The sequence below is a fragment of the Anabrus simplex genome, chromosome 1 (assembly GCF_040414725.1).
Source record: "Anabrus simplex isolate iqAnaSimp1 chromosome 1, ASM4041472v1, whole genome shotgun sequence".
Classification (NCBI taxonomy): domain Eukaryota; kingdom Metazoa; phylum Arthropoda; class Insecta; order Orthoptera; family Tettigoniidae; genus Anabrus; species Anabrus simplex.
The window spans coordinates 365,365,389-365,383,827 of record NC_090265.1 but is presented as its reverse complement, the minus strand read 5'-3'; the positions used below and the strand labels follow the sequence as shown (position 1 = coordinate 365,383,827).

The following is an 18,439-nucleotide window of genomic DNA, read 5'->3' as shown; positions in this document are numbered from 1 at the left end:
CTTTCAATTTGATGTCTACCCCGCACTATATTCCCCAGACCACCGCTACATTCTCCGCCCCCCCCCCGCCCCCACTTCTAATTCCCAATCGCCGCTACTGGGAACCTCCCCCTACTCTATGTGGATAACGCTAAGATACATGTAATTAAAAAAACTTATTCACTGCATGTACAGTAATTTACTTTGATATCCGTATACACTGTAGAATACCGTAGCGAAGCACGGGTACATTTACTAGGTTTATATAGGTATAGATAAGCACTTCGTAAGGAAGAGCCTCCGTGGTTCAGGCAGCAGCGCGCCGGACTCTCACTGCTTCACCGCTGGGTTCCGTAGTTCAAATCGCTATCACTCCATATGATATGTGTGCTGGACAAAGCGGAGGCGGGACAGCTTTTTGTCCGGCTACTCCGGTTTTCCCTGCCATCTTTAATTCCAGCAACACTCTTCAGTATTATTTCATTTCATCTGTCAGTCATTAATCATTGTCATTGCCCCAGGGCAGTGCGACAGGCTGCGGCAGCCGGCACAATCTCTATCCTCGCCGCTAGATAGGGGCAAAATAGAAGCTTCATTCATCCATTAAATACTGCATTTGATTCCATTCTTGACCCGGTCGAATGACTGGAAACAGGCTGTGGATTTTCATTCACTTTGTAAATAAACACCAGAACAGCATATGTTAATAATAATAATAATAATAATAATAATAATAATAATAATAATAATAATAATAATAATAATAATAATAATAATAATAATGTTATTTGCTTTACGTACCACTAACTACTTTTACGGTCTTCGGATACGCCGAGGTGCCGGAATTTAGGCCCGCAGGAGTTCTTTTACGTGCCAGTAAATCTACCGACACGAGGCTGTCGTATTTGAGCACCTTCAAATACCACCGGACTGAGCCAGGATCGAACCTGCCAAGTTGGGGTTAGAAGGCCAGCGCCTTAACCGTCTGAACCACTCAGCCCGCAATAATAATATAAGTAGGTTATTTAACCAGTGAGATACCGTCTATCAACATAATTTTAAATCTGTTTACCAGATATATAAAATAAGAGTTATGTCTGTATGTTGCTCAGAATTTGAAAAGAATGGTATTTCTGTATCGGTCATGTCCATAATAACAAGGAAATGCACTTTTCACTTTTCCTTTTTTTGTCTGTCTGTCTGTCTGTCTGTCTGTCTGTCTGTCTGTCTGTCTGTCTGTCTGTCTGTCTGTCTGTCTGTCTGTCTGTCTGTCTATATGTATGTATGTATGTATATATGTTATGTATGTATGTGTGTACATGCATCACGAGAAAACGGCTGAAGCGAATTTAATGAAAATCGGTATGTGAATTCCGGCGATGAGCCGCTACAATATAGGCTTTAAATCATTTACTCACGCTAAGTGAAATGGTAGTTTAGGAGAAGGTCTAAAATTTAATTCTTAACTATTCATATTATCAGTGGTCCTATCGATAAATACTACATAACTAAAGTTATATAGAATTAAATTTCCGATCATTTATGCCATACATTGTTACCATACCGGCTTTGATAACACAGATATTCATGAATTTGTATTTTTGTTGCCAAGTCCATATCATCGCCGAGCCACGAGTAAATGGGTTAGTAGAATTTAATGAAAGTCAGTATATAGAGTCGGGAAAATAAGAAACTACAGTCTAAGTTATAAACAATTTTATTCACCCTGGATGAAATTGTAGTTTAGGGGACGGCGCATAAAAAATAATTTTTAGCTACCTATGTTATTGATCCTATCGAAAAGTACTACATAAGAGAAGTCATGGAGAATACAATTTCCGACAATTTGTTTTATTCAGTTTTACCGTACCGACTATGATAAGAGTGGTATTTCAGAGTCGGAAGAAAACTAAATGTGAAGGCCTACAATATTGAAAGCGCATAACATTGATCAACAATAAAATTACATTGGTCATTGTTGTGATGTTCTTTGTCTCTTACGCTGCCACTCAACTCCGATAGATGGGATTACTGCTGCGTACCGAGTATAACAGCCTGACTGAATATTGGCGGGAAATAGCTGGGGAGTTAGAAAACTTTCTTCTTTAGCATGTCAATCCTCTAGTTCATATATTTTCTAATACCGTACTGCTGGTACGTAACACACTGGTTCGTTATAGTATTCCAGCTATTCGATCCCTACTCTGACGCGCTGTTTTGCATGAGAGTGTGCAACTTAAGGCAGAAGCTCACTTAGTAGTAGTAGTAGTAGTAGTAGTAGTAGTAGTATGACCTGGTCTAGAATTACAGTTTAGGTATATTCCAAATCATAACACCACATTTCACTAAATAACTCAAAATTCAACCCTGAAGAGAGCCGTTTCTTAAAAAGAGCTTCTTCCTCGTCACTTTTATTAAATTCTACATTCATTCTATTCAAAATAAGCAGCGAAGAGGGGATTTCTCCTCTGGCTTGGAGGCCTCCAAGTCAGATAGATTTTTCCGCCGCCAGTGTAGTGAAATGAGATTTTGCGACTCATCGGGTACTCCTAAGAAACAAAGTAAAAGGGCATAGTTTTTGCCCTGGGACTCGCCACTTTTCAATCCCCCCCTCCGGAAAAAGACAGGGAGTGTTGCACGGATAACGGCTCTCTGCGGCCTGGTCATTCTAGCTCTGGAACTTTGGACTCCTAGAACGGCAGCGTAGTACCTACTGTTTACCAGATATATAATATGTGGTTTTTCATTTGATCGAGTATTTCATGTGAAATAATAGGTTTTACTCCCGCCATTCCTACTGACGTCATTGTAATGACCTAAGTTCATTTCAGTTGGGCCACTAAGGCAAGTCTTTCTGAGGGTGTAAAAAGGCAGGTGGAGAGTGAGTGCCTACCATTATAATGAAATTCCCCAAACTGATTGTGACTGATGGTGGGCAAGTGAGCCTACCATTACAATGAAAATTCCCTAATGCAGTCTTCATAATATGAGAAAAGACGTTTGGTGATTTCTCCTCGCGTTTCTAGGGTAGCCTAACGTTAAGAGCTATGCAACTTCACACAGTCTTGCTTACAACGTGTATACTACCAAATAGAGTAGAGACAATACGCGACACTGAGAGAGATATCGAGGGACAGCTATTGGAGCTCACTCTAGCGGATAGACCTGAACGGTACTGATTCTGTCCATTCTGTCATAAGAGCACGTGTATTTTTGTGTGAAGTTTTTGGTGTTATTTGTGCGTTTTCATTGAGTTGACATAATTAAATAGTAGCGTGTGTCATTCCTTGATATCTCCTTTCAACATGAGGGGAAAGGTATGTGCTGTGTTTGGCTGCAGTAATTACGAAGTAGAGAAAAATGCGCGGTCGTTCTTCAGGTTCCCTCGTGACAAGAACATGTAAGTAATATTGTGTTTGCATATATATTCTTCCAGACACAAAGATTTTTATAGTACTTCATAAGCTTCTGACCTGCTCGACCCATGTTTTAACGGGCTTAAAATATAATACGCATATTTTATTGTATAGTGCAGCAGTTAACCTTCAATACCGATGTGTTGTTGTAGGTGTGATCTGTGGGTTTTGAAATGTCACAGAAGCGATTGGGATAAAGTGTACAAGAAAGAAGGGACGTTACGCTTGTATAAGAATTATAAGATCTGTTCAGATCATTTCCAGGCCAGCGACTTCAAAAATCCTCGACTATACAGCCAAGGGTATGTTACATTTTTACTCTAATTGTACGTAAATATTCCTCAAAGCATCACTATAAACAACATTTTCAAACTTTTCTTTCTTTTATCTTTCTTCTCAGATTAAAGCCGGGATTTTATAGATTTTCTCTCTGTTAGTAGGCTTCATGTTAAGAGGAAAATCATCCAGCTATTAAATGTTAATTCATTGCATCATATGTGTAAGGAATGTGCCGATATTTTTATTGACAAATGTCTTAATGTGATGATACAATGTTTTTAAATGAGGAAAAAAGACAAATCCAACCGTAAGATGTCAGGCAGGTATGCTAAAGCTAAAAAAGTAATGCATAAATGAAAAATCAAGCCATTTCACAGCAGTCCATTTCACACCTTGTTTATATGTCTAATTTCAGTCTTTGAATAATAACCTTTTAAATAATTCTTCATTCATTTATCCAGAATTGCTTTAACAACTTCGAAGTTAATATCTCAATACTACTTTCTTTCTAGACGTAACTTATTTATCCATTTCCGTATATACATTTCCATTGATATTTGAATTTAGCGCGATTTGTTCAGGTCAAGTCACTAGGAGCGCCACCGTCGAATTGTCTCCCATTTTTTTTGCTAGGGGCTTTACGTCGCACCGACACAGATAGATCTTTTTTTTTTTGCTAGGGGCTTTACGTCGCACCGACACAGATAGATCTTATGGCGACGATGACAGATAGATCTTATGGCGACGATGAGATAGGAAAGGCCTAGGAGTTGGAAGGAAGCGGCCGTGGCCTTAATTAAGGTACAGCCCCAGCATTTGCCTGGTGTGAAAATGGGAAACCACGGAAAACCATCTTCAGGGCTGCCGATAGTGGGGCTCGAACCTACTATCTCCCGGATGCAAGCTCACAGCCGCGCGCCTCTACGCGCACGGCCAACTCGCCCGGTGTCTCCCATTTTAGCAAGGCGAAATCCGTAAGTGTCGTGTACTGTCTCTACTGTATTTGATACTACCTAACCTACAATTCTGTATACAATGTAGAATTCTGTAGCGAAGACGGGTGTATACATCAGCTAGTTAAGAATATTTATAATTGAAATGCTATGTTTGTTTCCTATTTTCTAAATAAGATCGCCAACATTAGAATAAATGAATCTTCCCGGTTTCAATAACAAAAACGTTCGATAACATTTAAATTTCAGAGATAACGGAGGATGTACCATAATAAATAATAACCAAAAATTAATTTTAAAATTTGCACTGGATGTACTGACGGGTTATATGAACATTATCTGGTCCAGGAGCCATGTTATACGTTGCGAAACCATCTTCGCGTATGTTGGTTACCTTGGTTTCAATCAGTTTAGCCAACATACAATTCATTTTGTTTGTAAACATGTTCATGCTATCATGGTTCATTGCTTTGGAAACTACTAATTATAAGTGATTGCTGTAATGCTTTAATTAATAAATTAATGAATTATTTACGGTACTTTGTTAATAGATCTGTGAGTTAGTGTCATGTTGGCCTTGTCATTGCGTCAGGTTAGTACTGTAGGTGGAACTTAACCTCTTGAATAATTGTAAAAAAAAATCATAGTTCAGAACATGTACAGATTCATTTTGATTTTTTTTCTTGTAGGTTAGCCAGAAGCTCTGTGATGGTGCACTTGCGCCTTCAAATCTCTGTGAAGCTTCTATAAGTCGAGCAAAATCCATTAAGGAATTAAATGCATTCATTAGGATAACAGAAGATATTGCTCGAAGACAAGCAGAAGAGGCTGATCTCAGATTTAAACAAGGTAGATTTAAAAATTTCTACTTGCCAAAAAACCTGCCTCTGTTGTATGTTCATCAAATATGGCCTACATCATGGTAATTTACTTTTATAGATAAACCCATCCCATCTTCTCATTCACAAATGAAGATATTTTCAGTGAAATCTAACTGCTTCAGCAAGGAAAAGCAGCAGGAAGTGATAAATTACTGGGGAGGTATTAAAGACAATGGGGTGGTACATAGTGCCTTATTTAAAATTTTCTTTGACTACCGGTATGTCATAAATAATAGTGTAATACCAAAGGAATGGAAAGAATCTATAATAATACCAATTTATAAAGGAAAGGGTGATAAAAGGAAACCAGAGAACTACAGACCAATCAGCCTGACCAGCATAGTTTGTAAAATACTGGAGAGTTTAATATCAAAGTACATCAGAGGGATATGTGATGATAAAAATTGGTTCATGAGGAGCTGGTATGGATTTAGAAAGAAATTTTCTTGTGAGGCACAACTGGTGGGATTTCAGCAGGACATATCAGATCAATTGGATTCAGGAGGTCAGTTAGATTGTATAGCCATAGATCTTTCCAAAGCCTTTGATAGAGTGGAACATGGAATATTATTAAAGTAATTGGAGGGAATAGGATTGGATGTAAGGGTTACACGTTGGATAAAACATTTCTAAATTCAAGGGTTCAGAAAGTCAAAGTAGGAAATAATGTATCGCAGGAAGAGAAAGTTTCGAAGGGAATTGCACAGGGTAGTATAATCGGTCCGTTATTTTTCTGAATATACGCAAATGATTTAGGGAACAATATAACATCAAAAATAAGATTGTATGCAGATGACATACTGTAATTGTTTATAGGGAAATAAATAACACTGAGGATTGTTCAGAATTATAAAGGGACCTTGAAAGTATCCAACAATGGGTTGAAGAAAATAATATGAAGGTTAATGGAGGCAAATCAACTGTTACAGCTTTTACAAACAGGACCTTTAAATCTGAATTTGAATATACTTTGAACGAGGTAGTTATCCCAAAAGATGGCAAGTGCAAATACTTAGGTGTGAGATTTGAAAGTAATTTTCACTGGAAGGGTCATGTTGATAACATTGTTGGGAAAGCATACAGATCGTTACATGTCATAATGAGGCTACTTAAAGGATGCAATAAAGAATTAAAAGAAAAAAGTTACTTGAGTATGGTTCATCCATTATTGGAATAGGCCTATGCAAACAGTATTTGGGATCCTCACCAAGAATACCTAATAAAAGAAATAGATAGTGTGCAGAGGAAAGCAGCAAGATTTGTAACAGGGGATTTCAGGAGAAAGAGTAGTGTATCAGAAATGTTAAAGGAACTTGGGTGGGAAACTTTAAGTAAGAGAAGGGAGAAAACTAGACTTATAGGATTATATAGAGCCTATACAAGAGAAGAAGCATGGGGAGATATCTGTGAGAGGCTTCAGTTGGAAAATAATTAGCTATATCGGCAGGACAGACCACAAATATAAAATTAGAAGGAATTTTAGCAGAAGCGATTGGGGTAAATTTTCATTCATTGGGAAGGGTGTTAAGGAGTGGAACAGTTTACCAGGGGTAGTTTTTGATCCTTTTCAAAAATCTGTACCAATATTCAAGAAGAGAATAAACAGCAGTAGAGAAAATAAATTAAGTGTTAGAGGGCAATGTGTGTGAATAAATTAATTCCATCCCCTGGTCTAAGGAGTTTGGACAGCCGAAGTAGGGGATTGCCTGTAGGGGTGAAGTACAGTGGGGACTTCGAGGGCCCTGGGACCGTTACGGTAGCTATGAAGGCCCTTCAGGAACTCTGAAAATGGTGGCAAAAGGGGCTCTGGTTAAGATGCAGCAGGTCGTTAATCTACTTAGGTTACAGAATGGGTAAAAAAAAAAAAAAAGAAAAAAAAAAAAGTAAATAAATGCAATGTAAAGTTTAATCTTATACCAGTTGTATAGTATCATTTGAAGTAATTCTACATACTGTATATCAATTGACTATATTTGTAAGTAGTACAGGAGATATTATAAGTAGAATTTTGTAAACAATATCAATTTATTAAGGTTGAGCTGTGTGTTTAATAGAAAAAATTGTTAGCGTAAATTGTATAATATTGTATTATAGGGAAAGTTTCTTCTCTTGTTAATTTAATATTTAGTGCTTGACAATAATGTATTTTAGTGTACCATTTGCCACCGAGGTAGACACCTCATTTGCAAATAAAGAGATTTTGATTTGATTTGAAGTAACAATTATAGTTAAAATAGCCTAAGTCTTATGTTGCAGATAAATAATAGCTTCTTTGTAATATTTTCTCAGATAGTAACATCGTACCTTTCTCATTTTAAAGGGAATCCCCAAAGTGTGTTTGATGGAATACCTATTGCAGTTAAAGATAACTTTTGCACTCGAGACGTAGAGACAACATGTGGCTCTAGGATGTTAGAGCACTTCAAACCGAAGTATAATGCTACAGTGGTTCAAAAATTGCAAGATGCTGGTGCAGTCTTGTTGGGTAAATGTAATATGGATGAATTTGCAATGGGGTAAGTTAGTAATGTAATTTTGATATTGTAATATATTGTTCTATAGAAAGCACTAACATCACCTTAGAAGTGAATAACCTTATAAGCAAGTTGGATTTGCGTTTTGGTGATTTGGATTTAAAGGATTATGAAGAACCACAACCTACAAGATGGTACAATTAGCCTAAAGTTATGTGATGTTCTCTTAGAAAGACCAGTAGGTGGAAAATGACTTTTGTGCTCTATTAAAGAGTTACCGGTACGTCGTTGTTGGCTTAAACTCTCTATATAGCAACCTGCTACTTCCATGTTGTGGAAAACATTATTAGTATGCGTGCATATGAAAAGGGACCACATGTCGGGTATTGAGATAAAGGTAGTGTCGTGTTCCATAATATGTAACTAATATCATGTAATTGAATTGAATGCCTCTGAAAGAAATTAAGGCCTTAAATTAGCATGTAATGTTACAACATAAGATTTCATAACTTTTCACTACAGCTGTTTAAAAATTTGGTACCAGGCGAGTTGGCCATGCTGTTAGGGGTGCGCAGCTGTGAGATAGTGGGTTCGAATCCCACTGTCGGCAGGCCTGAAGATGGTTTTCTGAGGTTTCCCATTTTCACACCAGGAAAATGCTGGGTAGGTACCATAATTAAGGCCACAGCCGCTTCCTTCCCATTCCCATTTTGTTCAATGAAATTATTCATAAAGTCGACTGCACGTTTACGATCATCAAAAGGAATAGATTTTATCTGAGAAGTTTTTAATACGTTTTGGTGGATTTTTAGGCTGCACCCCTTCTTGCTTGAATTGTTCCTTTAAATTTTTACCATTTTAGACCCACAAGCGAATACAAATTTAAAGAATGACTGACACACCTCCTGCCTTTTGAAGTGATAAATACCGAGCTTGATAGCTGCAGTCACTTAAGTGCGGCCAGTATCCAGTATTCGGGGGATAGTAGGTTCGAACCCCACTGTCGGCAGCCCTGAAAATGGCTTTCCGTGCTTTTCCATTTTCACACCAGGCAAATGCTGGGGCTGTACCTTAATTAAGGCCACGGCCGCTTCCTTCGCACTCCTAGCCCTTCCCTGTCCCATTGTCGCCATAAAACCTATCTGTGTCGGTGCAACATAAAGCAACTAGCAAAAAAAAAAAAAAAAAAAAAAAATGAAGTGATAAATTGTGTAAGTTTCTTTCCTGTCATAAATTTTTCTCTTAGTAGTTGTCGTCATTGGCTGGTTTCGTACTAATGCATTCATCGCACACTTCTCCACAGTATGAAATACACTGAAAGACTGCATCGGTATCGGAAATGTTTGGAGCAGACAGGATGTTTATGAAACGTATTACCACCTTAATTAAGGCCACGGCTGCTTCCCATTCCTAGGCCTTTCCTATCCCATCATCGCCATAAGACCTACAACCAGGTTGGTATTCCCTTGGCTGCTTTGTTTGGCTACAGGGGCCCTTGATTGGAGTGGGTGGCATTCAGGAAAGATGATTTCGGGTATGGCTTCGAAACGTCTTCGGCCTGCCTAAGGTGGAACTTCAAGCTGGTCAAGTCTATTTTGTTTAGTATACACATAGAAGGTGTCTACGGTGAACTAGAAGACCTGAAAAAAAATGTACAATGGTAGTTTGTTGCTAAGGACATGCACTGCTGTGCAAGGTGATCGGTTGCTTAAGTGTGATCACTTTGGCGATATTTCTATCAAAGTGGAGGAGCACAAAACTTTGAATCTGGGTTTGTGAAGTTATCTTCTACTGCGATCTCATCTTGGACACTGATGATGAGTTGATGGAAGTCATGAAGTACTGTGGCGTGACACACGTCTGGCCCATTACATGCAAAGTCAACAGCAACAATGTTGCCACTAGTTCACTCATTCATTGTCTCCTTCAAATTGTCAGTTTACCCAGATAAAGTCAAGGTAACAACCTATCACTGTGATGTGAGGCCGTACATCCTGCCTCCCATGCGCTGCTATCAATGGTTTGGGCATATAGTATCTCATTGTTCTGTCCGACTCGTTGGCTGAATGGTCAGCGTACTGGCCTTTGATTCAAAGGGTTCCGGGTTCGATTCCCGGCAAGGTCGGATATTTTAACCTTCATTGGTTAATTCCAATGGGCCCAGGGGCCGGGTGTTTGTGCTGTCCCCAACGTCCCTGCAACTCACACAACACACATAACACTATCCTCCACCACAATAACACGCAGTTACCTACACATGGCAGATGCCGCCCACCCTCAACGGAGGGTTTGCCTTACAAGGGCTGCACTCGGCTAGAAATAGCCACATGACATTGTTATTATTATCTCATTGCTCTAATCAGTTTGTATGGGGTATATGAGGAAGAGGAGCTCATAGCACGGAAGAGTGCACAACTCCTTACAGGTGCACTAACTGCCCTGGTTTTCATTCTATTCAAGATCGGAACTGTCCGGTATATCTGAGTGAGAAGAAAATCCAGGAGATCAAGACCCTGGATGGTCTTTCCTACCAAGAAATGCGCCGTAAGTTTAATTCCATGAATATACCCGCGAATACATTGGACTGTAGCACGATAGCTTAAAGTCTACCAGGTTTGTCATTCACGTCTGTTAGACCAGTGAAGATTGCTTCGCCCAAGGCGGCTGCTGCTCCTGCGAGTAAAGCCGCAAAGAGTAAAAGCTCGAAGGGAGGGACCACCCAACCTTCAACCACTAAGAATTCTGCGCTGACTGGGAATCCTAAGGTGGAACGGTCTCCTCCCCCCAAGAGGTCAGCGAAAGCTGTGTCCAAGCCAGCGGAGGTGGTATTCTCGACCAAGGCTGGGAAAATATCTTCCAGTCCATCTAAACAAAAGAAAAGATGGTGGAGAAGAGGAGCACCCTTACGAGGCACTCTCGTACTTCCTGCGAAGGGGAAATCGTGCACTCCATCTGGAGAGTATGAATCAGTGCCAGCAGGTACGCCTGTTCCAAAACCTGAGCACTCCCCTCGTAGGAAGAAATACTGTCTCCAAAATGCGTCGGAAGTTCTGGATGTCAGTCTCCTCATCCGTTGATGACAGGATGGACGTCGAGCTTCCATCGACATCTACGGATGTTGATGTTAGGGTTCAAGTTTAAAAGCATCTCACCGCTGGCACTGTTACAGTGGAATTGTAACGGTTATGACAGGCATCTTGCTGAGATGCACCAGGTAATTAGTGAGTTTGCAGTAAGTATTGTCTGTATTCAAGAATAGTCTCAGACCAGGTCATCATACGATCTTGAGAAATTTTGACCATACTCAACAGAGCTACATTATTCTAACTGGGCTGGCGTTGGCGCTGTTTTTTTTAATTAATTCTGATGCCTAAAGAGAAGACGTTCCACCAAGAATCTTGCTGGAGGCTGTAGGCTGTTCGCGTTCCGCTGCTTGTCATAGCAACAGTGTATAATGTTTATTTTCCACCAGGCCAGCCTCTTAACCCTTCAATCCGGTATTAAAAATTGGTCAAGTTTTACCCTACAGCGGTAATACATTTTAGAAATATATCACAATTTTACATGGTATCACAAACATTGCTATAAATTCTAAATGACTTGTCTGATTTTGTTCAAAATAAGTGGATACGCAGTTCATATCATGCAGATGTTGTATCTACATACAAAAAAAGTGACATGCAAAAGAAAAAAAATGCCTAATTACCTTCTTGCTGGAATAAAATTCAAATCAACAGGTGCCCATAACCATTCGGGTGAGCATTCACTTATATCACTATCATTATGTGCATAACATGTAATTTCCTGATGTGCATAATCATCACCATTAACACTTTCGTTATCACTCTGATTTTTTTTCCCTTTTTTTTTCTTTTCTGATTATTCTCATCACTACTTTCACCTAGTATGCATCCGAGAGCTGCATTAGATAAATACAGATCATGCGAGGATGCTACCATGTTGTTTACAATGATCGACGTTGATGAAACAAATTCTTTTTATGCCAATACAATGCCGCATTACGGTAGAAGATACTCCACTGCATAGAATGATATCCTGTGCTGCGAGCCGTGCTAAAAGTTTATGTTGACAAGCAACAGATGGCACGCAAGTGTACATCTAAAACATCGCTAGCCTAGTCCATACAGGTATACGTCAAACCGCTCCTGGCTTATATTTTGTAAGTCCGTACACGTAGGCCTACACGTCGAACCGGCTTGAGCGGTTAATATGAATGATGTAACTGATCTTATAGATCACCTTCCACCTCCATTCCTCTTATTGGGTGATTTCACATCCATCACCCTATATGGGGCTCTGAAATGACTTACCCCAGGGGAAGGGAGTTGGAACAGTTAGTAAGAGAGCTGGATTTATATATTTTGAACACAGGTGAACCAATGCATTTCAGCATGAATTATGGCACATACTCTCGCATAGATGTTAGTCTATGCAGCCGAGCGCTGGTTCCTGTGCTTCAGTGGAATGTACATGATGATCTCTGTGACAGTGACCATTTTCTTATTGTTCTTACTTTGTTGGAACAGAAATCCATTGAGGCTCCTCCGTGATGGGTTCCTAAATGTGCTAATTGGCCAAAGTGACATCGCTAGCTATCTTTAACAACATGACCAGCTGGAGTGTAGAGGGTGATGTAACTTACATGACACAAGTTATTCTTGCTGCTGCTGAGGAGTCCATTCCATGCTTTTCAGAGACTTCTCGATGAAAACACGTTCCTTGGTGGACTGAAGAAATTGCAGCAGCTATAAAAGAACGACGTCATGCTCATAAACACTATTGTAGGCAGCCTACTGTCACCAACTTGGTAACATTTAAAAAACTCCACGCTAAGGCGTGCATTCTTATTCGACAGAGTAAGAAATCTTCATGGGAGAGATATGTGTTGTCCATGACGTCACATACATCGTCATCTCAAGTGTGGACTAAACTTCGACGTTTTTTGGGTATACAAGCATCAATTTCAGTACCAGAAATTTCCATTACAGGGACTATCATCACTGATTCACCCTCTATAGCTAATCATCTAGCCAGTCATTTCGTAGGTGTGTCTGGTTTCGGGAACTACCATCGTGATTTCCTAGCTCCAAAGCGGGAGGCAGAAGGTCATCATTTCAGTCTTGCCACTCAAGCTTCAGAGGACTATAACATGCTCTTTACGAAGTGGAAATTCTGCAGTGCCATGGCGCTTTGCAAGGACATGACTCCTGGACCAGATAATGTCCATAACCAGATGTTGAAACATCTTAGTCTCTTGTATCTCCTTTGCGTGTTCAACCGAATCTGGATAGAGGGTGAGTTTCCATCACAGTGGCTGATTACAACATTCTCCTTCTTCATAAAATTAGTCCAATCTTATTATTTTCCTGTCAGGGTCATAACATTTATTATTCCCACCTTGATAATATTAATTGCTGGTTGCCCACTTATCACAGCTCCGCCCAGCACAAGAACTACACATCACTTTTAACAGCGTACGCCCTAACCTTTTCTGAGGCTGATAATTACCACTACTCATTTTAGGCTATTGTTACAATGGGTTTGCCACTCCCAGAGGCATTTTAGAGCTACTGCCAGCAATTATTCTAGCCGCGCCTTGCATGAGGAACAGATGCCCTTGCAGCTACCCCTAACATGAAAAATAAGTGCTGCTGATGAATAGCATACTCATACTATTCCCCGACGAGTACTGGGCTGCCTCTTCCGCGATCTCCACCGTTCCAAAGTCCATCTTCTCTGCTGTAGATTCTGTTGAGGTCTTTGCTCGTAACCCTGAGCTGGGACTCTTACTAGATGCTACACACTGGGTGAGTGTGCTCTGGGACTCGCATAGGCAGGGGTTCCACTCCCTGGGCAGGGTTGCCTCCAAAGAGGGTCCCTATCTGTTACCTGCACTTCCTCTATCTGGACATTTTGCTTGTATCCAACAATCTTTACACTGAGCAAGTTGGCTGTGTGGTTAGGGGCACGCAGCTGTGAGCTTGCACCCAGGAGATAGTAAGTTCAAACTCCACTGTCAACAGTCCTGAAGATAGTTTTTCATGGTTTCCCATTTACGCACCTTAATTAAGGTGATCGCTGCTTCCTTCCCACTCCTAGCCCTTTGTTATTCCATTGTCGCCATAAGACCTATCTGTGTCATTGCAACATAAAAAAACAAGAAAGAATCATTAGATACTGCTGACTGAATACTTCTGCCCTCTGAAGATCCCCGCATACACACTCCCCTTGTTCATTAATGGTTCCTGGAATGTTGTTCTTGGAACCTGTTTCTGCTTTACCTATACATGCTCTTCCATTTTTCACTAAAATTTGTATGATTGCCATCAAGTTAGCTAACTTCTTCACTAGATTTCATATTGTAGCAAGTTCCTTCAATTTCTCCTTATTTCCAAAACCTTTCTCCACAACCACAAAATATACATTTCAAGTTCTGAATTGACAGCTAAACTAATAATCTTTAAATCACTATAACAGTTGCTGGCGGGACCTAGTGTTTACGGTGCACTAAGTCTTTTGGTATAGGCTAGAGCAATTTTGTTACTTACATTGATCTGTCTCTGTCTTATCCTTGACTTTGACAATATGAAAGAGGCTGAGGTATGAGCGATATTAGTAATGCCATTCCTTATGCAGCCAGTCCCTGTTATGAATGGTGTGAAAATGTTGCTCATAGTGTCGGTTGGTGTATGCATTTCAGTGGGCTTGGCAGACTGATATGCAATAGCAACTTCTGGCTCAATGAGGAAAGCAACGGGAAACTACCTCACTCCTCATTTCTCTAGTATCCCTCTTCAGTGATGCCTAGGCCATCTATGATAGCTGATGGCGGAGCTGTTGAGAGGATCCAACCAGCCTTGGGGCTGATGACTGAACATACAACAATGATTTATTATTAAATAATATCCCCCTTATTCAATACATTATGGTATAAATCTACTGAAGATGATCCAGTTAGAATCGAAACATGTATAGATGTGTCAAATGTGAAATTTAAGTTTTTTAAATTCACATTAGGCCTATACCATAATGTGTATTGTATAAGGAGGATACTGTTTAATAATAAATCATTGTAATAGTAATATAAAGATTATTAGTACTAAAGGTACATACCTGTTTTCACATTCCTCAACAATTGCTTTAAACCCATCCCAAAGTCTGTTTACATTTTTATTTACTGTTTTCCACCAGTAATTATTTTAAATACTCCCTCATGCCTCTCTTATCAGCCATATGGTACTGCCTAACAGTCCTACTTTTATGATCTCTTTATCTCTTAAATTGTGAGTGTTAATCTATCAAGTATTGAAAAGTCAACGTTGGAAATTAAAATTCTTAAGAATTGAAACTAAGAGTCAATACTGACTGGTCTAGACATTAATGTGCCTTGGTAAGGGCTACAACCTAACAATGATTGCCCAACAGGTAGTCAGTCGGGCGTGTATTGCTACAAACAGTAGATACCCTGCCTACACAGGGAAACCGCTTGACCTGCAATATCTACATTCCTCTTCAGTTCAAGATAAATAACATAAGATTATGTCACTTGAGTGAGTGTGCCTGAGCATAAATTATATTTTCAGTTGTTATGCAAAAGAAGTGTCCTAGCGTTGCCAGGGCTGAAACATACCAGTGGCTCCATATAATAAATATGTCCACTTATACACACTCTATAGATATAAAAATAACTAGAACTGTTGTTCAACATGTTCCTAGCTCTTACAGGAAACAGCATATTGCAAACAATGTTATGTAGGATATATCCCTTGCTTTAGGTTAATGCATTGTACTGCCTTATTTCTTATCAGGAAGACATGAAGAGAGTAGTTTTTATATGATTTGTGTGTATTTGTAGCCCCCCCTGCGAACCATGTGACCTTGCCGTGGTGCGGAGGCTTGCGTGTCCCAATGAAGCAGATAGCTGAGCCGCAGGTGCAACCATATCGGATGGATATCTGTTGAGAGACCAGACTAAGGAATGGTTCATCGAAAGGGGGGTAGCAGCCTTTCGGAAGTTGCAAGGGCGGCAGTCTGGATGATTGATTGATATGGCCTTGTAATAATACTCAACATGGCTTGGCTGTGTTGATACTGCTACAGGCTGAAAGCAACGGGAAACTACAGCTGTAACTAATTCCCGAGGACATGCAGCTCTCTCTGTATGAATGATGTACTGATGAGGCTTCCTCCCGGGTAAAATATTCCGGAGGTAAACTAGTCCCCCATTCGGATCTCCGGGTGGGGACTACATGAGAGGGGGCGATCATCAGGAAGATGGATACTGACATTCTGCGAGTCGGAGCGTGGAATGTTAGAAGTTTGAATCGTTGTGGTAGATTAGCGAATCTGAAAAGGGAGATGGATAGACTAAAGTTAGATGTAGTTGGTATAAGTGAAGTACGTTGGCAGGAAGAACAGGATTTTTAGTCAGGCGACTACCGAATTATCAATACAAAATCAAACAGAGGAAATGCAGGAGTTGGTTTAATAATGAATAAGAAAATAGGGCAGTGGGTAAGCTACTACGACCAGCATAGTGAAAGAATTATTGTCGTCAAGATAGACACCAAACCAATGCCCACCACAATAGTACAGGTCTATATGCCTACTAGCTCAGCGGATGATGAGGAAATTGAAAGAAAATATGAAAAAATAGAAGATTTAATACAATATGTAAAAAATCTAATCTAATTGTGATGGGAGACTGGAATGCAGTGGTAGGCCAAGGAAGAGAAGGTAATACAGTAGGAGAATTCGGATTGGGGCAAAGGAATGAAAGAGGAAGTCGGCTGGTTGAATTCTGCACTGATCATAATTTAGTGCTTGCCAATACTTGGTTCAAACACCACAAACGACGCCTTTATACGTGGACAAGACCTGGAGACACTAGAAGGTATCAAATAAACTTCATTATGATTAGGCAGAGATTCAGAAACCAGGTGTTGGATTGCAAAACTTTCCCAGGAGCAGACGTGGACTCTGACCATAACTTGTTGGTATGAAATGCCATCTGAAGCTGAAGAAATTGAAGAAAGGAAAGAATGCAAAAAGATGGGATCTAGACAAGTTGAAAGAAAAGAGTGTGAGAGATTGTTTCAAGCAACATGTTGTAAAAGGACTAAATGAAAAGACTGAAGGAAACACAATAGAGGAGGAGTGGATAGTCATGAAAAATGAAGTCAGCAGGGCTGCTGAAGAAATGTTAGGAAGGAAGAAAAGGTCAACTAAGAATCAGTGGATAACCCAGGAGATACTAGATCTGATTGATGAACGACAAGAATGCTAGAAATGAAGTAGGCAGAAAAGAATACAGATGATTAAAGAATGAAGTGGATAGAAAGTGCAAGGTAGCTAAGGAAGACTGGCTGAAGGAGAAGTGCAAGGATGTCGAAGGATGTATGGTCCTAGGAAAGGTAGATGCTGCATACAGGAAAATCAAGGAAACCTTTGGAGAAAGGAAATCTAGGTGTATGAATATTAAGAGCTCAGATGGAGAGCCACTTCTAGGGAAAGAAGACAAAGCAGAAAGATGGCAGGAACGTATCCAACAGTTGTATCAAGTTGAAGATGTAGATCATTAGGTTCTGGAACAAGAAGAGGCTGTTGATGCTGATGAAATGGGAGACCCAATTTTGAGGTCAGAGTTTGACAGAGCTGTGAGTGACCTAAATAGGAATAAGGCACCTGGAATTGATGACATTCCCTCTGAATTACTGACTGCCATAGGAGAAACCAGCATGGCAAGGTTAGTCCATTTAGTGTGTAAGGTATATGAGACAGGAGAAGTTCCATCCATTTTCGGCAGAATGTTGTTATACCTATTCCCAAGAAAGCCTGTGCTGACAGGTGTGAAGACTATCACACCATTAGTTTAGTATCTCATGCCTGCAAAATTTTAACATGTATTGTTTACAGAAGAATGGAAAAACATGTTGAAGCTGAGTTTGGAGAAGATCAATTTGGCTTCGGAAGAAATGTAGGAACACGTGAAGCAATCGTGACTTTACATCTGATCTTAGAGGATCGAATCAAGAAGGGCAAGCCCACGTACATGGCATTTGTAGATCTAGAAAAGGCATTCGATTATGTTGATTGGACCAAGCTATTTAAGACTCTGAAGGTGATTGGGATCAGATACCGAGAACGAAGAATTATCTACAATCTGTATAAAAATCATTCTGCAGTGATAAGAATCGAGGGCTTTGAAAAAGAAGCAGCAATCCAGAATGGAGTGAGGCAAGGCTGCAGTTTGTGCCCCCTCCTTTTCAATGTTTACATAGAACAGGCAGTGAATGAAGGAAATCAAAGAGGAATTTGGAAAGGGAATCGCAATACAAAGAGAGGAAATCAAAACCTTGAGATTTGCCTATGTTATTTTATCTGAGACTGCAGAAGATCTCGAGAAGTTGCTGAATGGTATCGACGAAGTCTTTGGT

The 18,439-nt window shown here is 39.9% G+C and overlaps 1 protein-coding gene across 1 annotated transcript in view; it reads left to right on the top strand.

The window, feature by feature from the left end:
* The first annotated feature begins 5,061 nt into the window (after positions 1–5,061).
* The window catches only part of GatA (glutamyl-tRNA(Gln) amidotransferase subunit A, mitochondrial), an 83,560-nt gene continuing 70,182 nt past the window's right edge, over positions 5,062–18,439 (top strand). The window contains exons 1-3 of the mRNA XM_067142908.2: positions 5,062–5,219; positions 5,317–5,476; positions 7,829–8,024. Of these exons, the coding sequence (XP_066999009.2) occupies positions 5,196–5,219; positions 5,317–5,476; positions 7,829–8,024 (380 nt within the window). The 5' untranslated portion in view covers positions 5,062–5,195. The remainder of the gene's footprint in view (positions 5,220–5,316; positions 5,477–7,828; positions 8,025–18,439) is intronic.